Raw genomic sequence first — 10,080 nt, 5'->3', positions numbered from 1 at the left:
ACATATGAAGAGTTTGACTGAACTCAGTATGCTTCTTTCTCTTTACTATATGATGATACTTTGGGTGATATTAATCATATCATAGCTCCATCAATATTACCTGCACTGTTATTTCAACTTGGCAGATTATCCCATCCAACAGCAATGATCAAGCATCTACATGAAAAAGGAGAAGGTCTCAAAAAACCTGGACTTGATTCTATTCCTCAAATATGGAGTGCCACTTAGCAACAAAAATGTGTTACTACTGCTCAGGAGGACACGCACCTAGCTATCAAATTCACAAGATATAGAATACAGCAACCTGACCACCAAAATATGGGATATGACCCTCGGAGCAAAACAATGCCTTATATAGATATTTCATTTACATGGAAAATAAAAAATGAAACCTTGAGATAGCAATAATACTTGATCTGATTTCCAACAGTAGGATTGAATGAGTAAACACACTTTCTATTCTGAAAGATAACAGGGTGCAAGGAAGATCGCACAAATAACAATTTAGTTTACCAGAACTTCAGTGGTGTTGCCTCACTATAATTTTGGTATTTTGATGATGTTTTAATAGAGTCATAATACTTGAAAGACTTAAGATATCAAGCAGACTTAGGTTCTCCATTTTACAGATGAGGAAAATCAAACTCAAAGAATTGCTGTGACTTATCCAAAAATCCCATAGATAATTAGCAGTAGCAGAACATGGACTATTCCTCTTAAGTTCAGTAGCTTATTAAGGGACACAAGCTGGAGGAAGCACAAGCTGGAATCAAGATTGCCGAAAGAAATATCAATAACCTCAGATATGCAGATGACACCACCCTTACGGCAGAAAGTGAAGAAGAACTAAAGGGCCTCTTGATGAAAGTGAAAGAGGAGAGTGAAAAAGTTGGCTTAAAGCTCAGCATTCAGAAAACCAAGATCATGGCATCTGGTCCCATCACTTCATGGCAAATAGATGGAGCAACAGTGGAAACAGTGGCTGACTATATTTTTCTGGGCTCCAAAATCACTGCAGATGGTGATTGTAGCCATGAAATAAAAAGACGCTTACTCCTTGGAAGGAAAGTTATGACCAACCTGGACAGCATATTAAAAAGCAGAGACATTACTTTGCCAACAAAGGTCCATCTAGTCAAGGCTTTGGTTTTCCAGTGGTCATGTATGGATGTGAAAGTTGGACTATAAAAAAAGCTGAGCACCGAGGAATTGATGCTTTTGAACTGTGGTGTTTGACAAGACTCTTGAGAGTCCCTTGGACAGCAAGGAGATACAACCAGTCCATCCTAAAGGAGATCAGTCCTGAGTATTCATTGGTAGGACTGATGTTGAAGCTGAAATTCCAATACTTTGACCACCTGATGTGAAGAGCTGACTCATTGGAAAAGACCCTGATGCTGGGAGGGATTGGGGGCAGGAGGAGAAGGGGACAACAGAGGATGAGATGGTTGAATGGCATCACCGACTCAATGGACATGAGTTTGGCTGGACTCTGGGAGTTGGTGATGGACAGGGAGGCCTGACGTGCTGCAGTTCATGGAGTCACCAAGAGTTGGACATGACTGAGCGACTGAACTGAACTGAACGCCACATACCTACTGTGTAGGTACTGTGCTTATGGTAAAGGAAAACTCACTCTCAAACAACAAGATATAAGAAAATAGAATTTTTTTTAAAGGCAAAATAAGCAACAGCAACCCTACTATTAACACCCTCTAGGTGTCTCCAGCCATGAGCAGAGGCTAGAGTATTCTTTTCAGTTGACTGACCCTGGAAGCCATTACAGATTTCTTTGAAACAAGCTAACTTTTGGTCCTTTCCCCGAGAATAGTTATATGTGTATATACTCTAGCATGACGTACCTATCATAAAATGAAGCATCAATTCTCAAAATATCATCATAAAATGTTTAAGGATTTTCATCAAAACTTCCACAGCTCTTATTGTTGGGAGAAAATAGAAATATAGAAGGAAGGAGAACTACAAGAAAATATCTAACCCAAAGAAGAGACATTAGGGGCCATTTGGGCAAAGTTATCAGTGTAAATTTCAAAATATATTTCCTGTTTTAACTTTGTTTTTATCTTACTGAATGTGAATCTTAATAATACTTATCATTTACCTAGCTATTTCATTTATTTTTTTGTTTCTTCCTAATGTGCTTCTCATTACTGCATATATTTTTCAAAATACCCATATGAGTGAGAATGTCACTGGGCTGGAACACTGTCATAAGATAATAGTTCGCTCTTGCTAGATAAATGCCAAGGTAAAGCTAGTTACTTATTGAAAGTAAATGTCGAGGCAAATTGAGAAACATTGATTGTAAGAAAATGTTCTAATACAGTAGCTTCATTTCTGCTGTACCAAATGATGCATGTTGATGTAATCATTTTTTTAATAGATCTTACTGTAGGCAAGTTAAAGTAGCTTACAGTACAATAGAGCAACTACATTTTGATCGTCGAAGAAAACCAAACTTGGCAGGATACACAGTCGATCCAACAGCAGTTCATAGATAATAACCCTAGTTCCTACTCCACCAAGCTATGTGGGCCAATGATTTCTCACTAGCAGAGGCTAGTTACATTCCAACTGTAAATAAAGATTGGCTATTGCACATTCTGGTTGGTATTTTCCCTTCTAAAACATGTATGTACTATATTCTAGACATACCTTGGCATATATATACACATATATGTGTATATACACACAAACATACCTATATATACACAATTTAATGAGAAATGGCTAAGCTCTTTGCCTACCCATACAGATAACTAAATGTGCCAGAACAAGTGTGTAGAAACAAAAATCTAGTCCAGATTTTGAAAATGCAATGTTTTGACCTTTGAAAAATTGGCTCCAAAAATACACATTTGCTATTTTGAAAACACATCCAAAATTTCAGAGAGATGACAGCTCATTGAGCAAATTCTGTTCCAGAAAATTCAACTTGGCATGGTGGGCCATCCAGGCTGGCCTAAGTGAAACCACAGGGGAGATCCAGAAACAAGAGACTTCCTTAGAATTGAGAAAAAGTATAATTCACTAAAAGAAACTCCTCACTGAATTGAACCTAGGAGGAAAACAGAGCAAGATCATCTCACAGGAGACCAGTTTTACTTAAAAAGATGGCAAACCAAACTAATTACCAAGTTCCTTCAATGTTCATAAGTCTGGAAACAGACTTTGAAGTTTTATAGCATATACATATACATATATACATATCACTTCTTTTGACAAAGATCAAGTGTAGTATGGGGGCTTCCCAGGAGGCACAGCAGTAAAGAATCCACCTGCCAATGCAAGAGATGCAGTGTTGATCCCTGGGTCAGGAAGATCCCCTGTAGGATATGGCATCCCACTCCAGTATTCCTGCCTGGAAAATTCCATGGACAGAGGAGCCTGGTGGGCTACAGTCCATGGGGTCACAAAGAGTCAGACATGACTGAGCATACAGCACAGAGCATATACATAAGCAACTTTTGTCAATCATCTAAGCTCTGGAAGGTAAAAATGCAAAAGGAACATAACTCATCTGAAGAAAAATACAGTTTGTTGCCAGAGAGAACAAAGATACTGAAGAGGCTGACAGTGTGTAAAAAATATAGTTTCACTTAACTTTTTTGGTCATAGGGAAGTAAGCAGTATACCAATTACTGTGATGTAATTGCATATGTGCATGCATGTGCAGGCACTGAGAATCTATATCACACTCACTGCCAAAATACACATTAAAGAAATCACAACATCAACCCAAGTTTTCTTGGATTTTAAACAAAATTGGCTTTCTGTTTGTATACCTGATACATTGTATAACAATTTTAAATAATATAGATTCAGTTATCCAATATAGTCACAAGCTAGATGACTTGCTAAATAACCTTGGGAGAGTTATCTGATCTTAATTGTACATTTCTATATCTCCAAAAATTCTTAAAGAGATAGGAATACCAGACCATCTTACCTGTCTCCTGAGAAACCTGTAGGCAGGTCAAGAAGTAACATAACCTTACATCAAACAACAGACTGGTTCAAAATTGGGAAAGAAGTACCTCAAGGCAGTATATTATCACTCTATTTAACTTATATGCAGAGTACATCATGTGAAATGCCTGACTCGATGAATCACAAGCTGGAATCAAGATTGCCAGGAGAAATATCAGCAACCTCAGATAGGCAGATGATACCTCTCTAATGGCAGAAAGTGAAGAGGAACTAAAGAGCCTTTTGATGAGGGTAAAGAGGAGAGTGAAAAAGCTGGCTTAAAACTCAACATTCAAAAAACTAAGATCATGGCATCTGGTCCCATCACTTCATGGCAAATAGAAAGGGAGAAAGTATAAGCAGTGACAGATTTTATTTTTTTAGACTCCAACATCACTGTGGACAGTGACTGCAGCCATGAAATTAAAAGACACTTGCTCCTTGGAAGAAAAGCTATGACAAACCTAGCCAGCATATTAAACAGCAGAAACATCACTTTGCAAACAAAGGTTTGTAAAGTCAAAGTTATGGTTTTTCCAGTAGTCAATACAGATATATGAGACCTGGACCATAAAGAAGGCTAAGTGCCAAAGAATTGACGCTTTCAAACTGTGGTGTTGGAGAAGACTCTTGAGAGTCCCTTGGACTGAAAGGTGACCAGATCAGTCAATACTAAAGGAAATAAATCCTGAATATTCATTGGAAGGATTGATGCTGAAAGTAAAGCTCCAATACTTTGGCCACTTGATGTGAAGAGCCAACTCATTGGAAAAGACCCTGATGCTGGGAAAGATTGAGGGCAAGAGAAGAAGAGGGCAACACAGGATGAGATGGTTGGATGGCATCACTGACTCAACGGACATGAGTTTGAACAAGCTCCAGGAGATACTATTTGTAAGGCCTCCTCAAACATCCATTTTGCCTTTTTGCACTTCTTTTTCTTGGGGATGGTCTTGATCACTGCCTCCTGTATAATGTCATGAACCTTTGTCCATAGTTCTTCAGGCACTCTGTCTATCAGATCTAATCCCTTGAATCTATTTCTTGCTTCTACTATATAATCATAAGGGATTTGATTTAGGTCATATCTGAATGGTCTGGTGGTTTTCCCTACTTTCTTCAATTTAAGAATTTAGTGATAAGGAGTTCATGATCTGAGCCACAGTCCCAGTCTTGTTTTTGATGACTGTTTACAGCATATCCATCTTTGGCTGCAAAGAATATAATCAATCTGATTTAGGTATTGACCATCTGGTGGTGTTCATGTGTCCATGTGTAGCTGTGAAAAGAAGAGAAGTGAAAGGCAAAGGAGAAAAGGAAAGATATACTCATCTGAATGCAGAGTTCCAAAGAATAGCAAGGAGAGATAAGAAAGCCTTCCTCAGTGATCAATTCAAAAAAATAGAGGAAAACAATAGAATGGGAAAGACTAGAGATCTTGTCAAGAAAATTAGAGATACCAAGGGAACATTTCATGCAAGGATGGGCACAATAAAAGACAGAAATGGTATGGACTTAACAGAAGCAGAAGATATTAAGAAGAGGTGGCAAGAATACACAGAAGAACTACACAAAAAAGATCTTCATGACCCAGATAATCACAATGGTGTGATCACTCACCTAGAGCCAGATATCCTGGAATGCGAAGTCAAGTGGGCCTTAGGAAGCATCACTACAAACAAATCTAGTGGAGATAATGGAATTCCAGTTGAACTACTTCAAATCCTAAACAATAATGCTGTGAAAGTGTTGCACTCAATATGCCAGCAAATTTGGAAAACTCAGCAGTGGCCACAGGACTGGAAAAGGTCAGTTTTCATTCCAATCCCAAAGAAAGGCAATCCCAAAGAACATTCAAACTACCACACAATTGCACTCATCTCACATGCTAGCAGAGTAATGCTCAAAATCCTCCAAGTCAGGCTTCAACAGTACATGAACTGTGAACTTCCAGATGTTCAAGCTAGATTTAGAAAAGGCAGAGGAACCAGAGATCAAATTGCCAACATCTGTTGGATCATAGAAAAAGCAAGAGAGTTCCAGAAAAATATCTACTTCTGCTTTATTAACTATGCCAAAGCCTTTGACTGTGTGGATCACAATAAACTGTGGAAAATTCTTAAAGAGATGGGAATACCAGACCACCTGACCTGTCTCCTGAAAAATCTGTATGTAGGTGGGAAGCAACAGTTAGAACTGGACATGGAACAACAGACTGGTTCCAAATAGGGAAAGGAGTATGTCAAGGCTGTATACTGTCTCCCTGCTTATTTAACTTATATGCAGAGTACATCATGAGAAATGCTGAGCTGGATGAAGCACAAGCTGGAATCAAGATTGCCTGGAGAAATATCAATAACCTCAGATATGCAGATGACACCACACTTATGGCAGAAAGCGAAGAACTACTAGAAAGCCTCTTGATGAAAGTGAAAGAGGAGAGTGAAAAAGTTGGCTTAAAAATCAACATTCAGAAAACCAAGATCATGGCATCTGGTCCCATCACTTCATGGCAAACAGATGGGGAAACAATGGAAACCGTGACAGACTTTATTTTGGGGGGCTCCCAAATCACTGCAGATAGTGACTGCAGCCATGAAATTAAAAGATGCTTGCTCCTTGGAAGAAAAGCTATAACCAACCTAGACTGCATATTAAATAGCAGAGGCATTACTTCACCAACAAAGGTTCATCTAATCAAAGCTATGGTTTTTCCAGTAGTCATGTATGGATGTAACAGTTGGGACTATAAAGAAAGCTGAGCACCAAAGAATTGATGTTTTTGAACTGTGGTGTTGGAGGAGAATCTTGAGAGTCCCTTGGACTGCAAGGAGATCCAACCTGTCTTTCCTAAAGGAAATCAGTCCTGAATATTCATTGGAAGGACTGATGTTGAAGCTGAAACTCCAAAATTTGGCCACCTGATGTGAAGAACTGACTGATTGGGAGAGACCCTGATGCTGGGAAAGAGTGAAGGCGGGAGGAGAAGGGGACAACAGAGGATGAGATGGTTGGATGGCATCACCAACTCATTGAACATGAGTTTAAGTAAACTCCAGGAGTTGGTGATGGACAGGGAAGCCTGGTGTGCTGCAGTCCATGGTTTTGCAAAGCATCAGACATGAGTAAGTGACTGAACTAACTGACCAGGAGATACTGAGGGACAGTGAACCCCGCTGTGCTGCAGCCCTTGGGGTCACAGAGTTGGATACAAATTTGTGACTTAACAACAACAAATATCTCCAAAGAGTGTATAATAATAGTAGCTATTTTATAGGACTGCTGTAAGAATTAAATAAGATACTGTATGAATAAGTACCTAGCCCAGTCCAGTCTAGGGGACACAATAGTTGTCCCATTAATTTCTATTTCCATTGATACTGAACAAGTCAGAAATGACCAGAGGTTGGAAAGGAGCTGCAATCCTGGGATAGAGATCACCTATGAGACTTAAGTGTCTGCTGAATAAACCTCTTAGACAACGAGGCTGCAAGAAGACACTGGTTCATCCACCACCACACCTGAGTAGTGGATATTAGTCTATCCCCAGTTTTCTCTCTCATAACTTTGTACAATGACAATGAAACCTCTACTGACCCATTTTTCCTTCTTTCTTTTCATGTAGATTGAGACAGAAAGGAAACTACTTTAAAGTAAACTTTTATTTATTTTTTTTTTTTTTTAAGCTTCTTCATTTATTCAACTTTAAACACTTAAATGCACCAAAGAGCATGTGCATGTACATGAGAAAAAAAGGCTGAAAAAAGGCGGCCTATCTCTCCTAGGCTAAGTTGTTTCAGCATGATCACAAAAATCAGTATGACTCCAAGTAAAGCCAGAACGAAGCAAACAAAAAGGTTTCAGAGATGATAAATGGACTTTAAAAATTAAAATGGAACAACATAAAGTCTCAATTCCTGAAGACCAATGAATTATTAAAAAAAAAAAACATGAATTAGCTGTAGAAGCAGTAATAAAATAATCCTATTTCTGTGAGGGAAATTACTTTAAGGTCCCCAGGATAAACAATGAGTTGAGAATCACTAAAAAACCTTAGATTAGAACCAGAGATTTCAAACATCTGTCTTTCTGAGCCTTTATCCTGCCCAACTTATTCCCAAAAAGGAACCAGAATCAGATTCCTACCAACACAAGACTCTTAAGACCTGTCATTTGTCATGTTGGTTTCTGCAGAAGCTGCATCTTACGAAGTAGTTTTCAAAAATAAAAATGAGAAAACCAAAGAGTACAATTAGAAGCCGTCCCACTGTAACTTTGTTTTGATTTGCTCTCTAAAGATTTAAGGAAAAAAAAATCATTAGTCTCATATTCCTAATTTAACATTACCTCACTCCATGGCTAATGTGGCCAAGAGTAGATGCTTTTGTAAATTAAAACAGAAGCACTTTATCAGCAGGACTTTAGGGCTCTGGTTCCACTGTATTTACTATAAAGTACACTGAAGACGGTGGCGGTTGAAGAAAGAGGTGGAAACAACCATCACAAGGTAACATGACAGAGAGCAGGACCCTAGGCAGACTTTAAGGAACCAATTCTATTCTGGCAGGGGAAACCCACATAATTAACCAATTCTATTCTAGCAGGGGAAACCCACAAATTAAGTTTCACACTTACAAAATTATCACTCTGAATTCAGGAATAAGAGGCATTTGGTTCTAGATACAATTCCATCTGTAGACACTAACTTTAAATTTAGAGAAGAAAAACACTCAGTGAATTAATATTATGAGTTGGGGTTTCTTAAGTGATTCCTAAATCCACCTACTATTTTTTTTGCATTGATACAATTAATAGCTGGGATAGGTCTACCATGGCCCTGGCTCAGACGTGCTCTTTAGTCTCAGAAAGTCCATCGGTCATGGAGCTGGCTGTCACTGCTAAATCTGCTGCTTGCAGAAGCCCCCGAGCTGTGTGTTTGCTGAGTAGAGTCCTCACCATTTAAGCTCTTCCTACATACAGGACATGCGTCATGCAGTTCTAACCATGGCACAATACAACTGCTGTGAAAGTAGTGGTTGCAAGGTAACTGCCGGACTTCCTCCTCAACTGTGTAATCCTCTTTGCATACTGGACACTCTAAGCCCTTATCAACTTGCTCCTGAGTTACTGTCACTGTTGCAAGAGATGTGATCTTTTCCTTGTCAGCCGGGGGAGGCCCTGTATTTTCCAGTTGTCCTAGAAGCTGGGTTACAATGGCATCAAGCCCTGTCTGACCCCAGGCATAGTCCCCGGGGTTGGAGTCCAGCATCCCGCTCCAAGAAAATGGGGATCCAGGAATGAATCCTGCAATGATCTGTTGTAGTACTCTCTCAAAAGCTGGGGATCTCTCAGGACGAGTACTTCCTCGAGATCTGTATCTCTGAGTCACTGACAGCCGTGGAGGCCGACTTGGACCCCAGAAGTCAGTGTGAGTTTGGTGACTCCTCTCATTGGCTCTGTTATCTTGGTCCAGTAGACTGCTACTTAGAAAGGGTCTAAAATCTTGGAAAAACATCGTGGGGTCCAAGCGGTCCCAGAACTCTGAAAACTGTGTTGATGTGCTGCTGCCACCACCTAAAAAACTGGAATCATCTGTCACTTCTTCAATAAAACCTGATTCACATCTGGGACAAGTATATTCCGGTAGTTTGGGGCTGACCTCGCCCTTGCAAAAGTGGCAGAAAAACCGGTGCGCGGCAACCGCAGAGCCCGCGCCGGCCCCGGCCGCCGAAGCCTCCGCCATTTTTCTCTTTCGCCACGGCTGTCCGAGAGGGCAGCCGGCCGGTCTTTCGCCAGGCCGCTACCTCCCGGCTGCTGTCGCCTCCTCGGCCGTCGCCGCCGCTTCCTCAGTGCTTAAAGTAAACTTTTAATAATAAAACAAAGAAGGGCAAACTTTTCCTCCACCTTTCTAGTCTTCATCTTCGGTCTTAGTATTAGTCTCTTAGTCATGTCTGACTCTTTGTGACCCCATGGATTGTAGCCCACCAGACTACTGTGTCCATGGAATTCTCTGGGCAAGCATACTAGGGTGGGTAGCCAATGACTTTTCTAGGGAATCTTCCTGGACCAGGATTGAACCCAGGTCTCCTG

At 40.1% G+C, this 10,080-nt stretch overlaps 1 protein-coding gene across 1 annotated transcript; it reads right to left on the bottom strand.

Moving 5' to 3' along the window:
* Nucleotides 1-7,913: 7,913 nt before the first annotated feature.
* LOC133067961 (E3 ubiquitin-protein ligase RNF115-like) lies at nt 7,914-9,838 on the bottom strand. The gene has a single exon (XM_061159046.1). The coding sequence runs from the start codon at nt 9,731-9,733 to the stop codon at nt 8,852-8,854; it is 882 nt and encodes a 293-aa protein (XP_061015029.1). The 5' UTR covers nt 9,734-9,838; the 3' UTR covers nt 7,914-8,851.
* Nucleotides 9,839-10,080: the final 242 nt, after the last annotated feature.

This window comes from Dama dama, chromosome 13 (genome assembly GCF_033118175.1).
Source record: "Dama dama isolate Ldn47 chromosome 13, ASM3311817v1, whole genome shotgun sequence".
NCBI classification, from domain to species: Eukaryota; Metazoa; Chordata; class Mammalia; order Artiodactyla; family Cervidae; genus Dama; species Dama dama.
The sequence above is the reverse complement of the archived record's forward strand: the minus strand, read 5'-3'. Positions and strand labels throughout refer to the sequence as shown.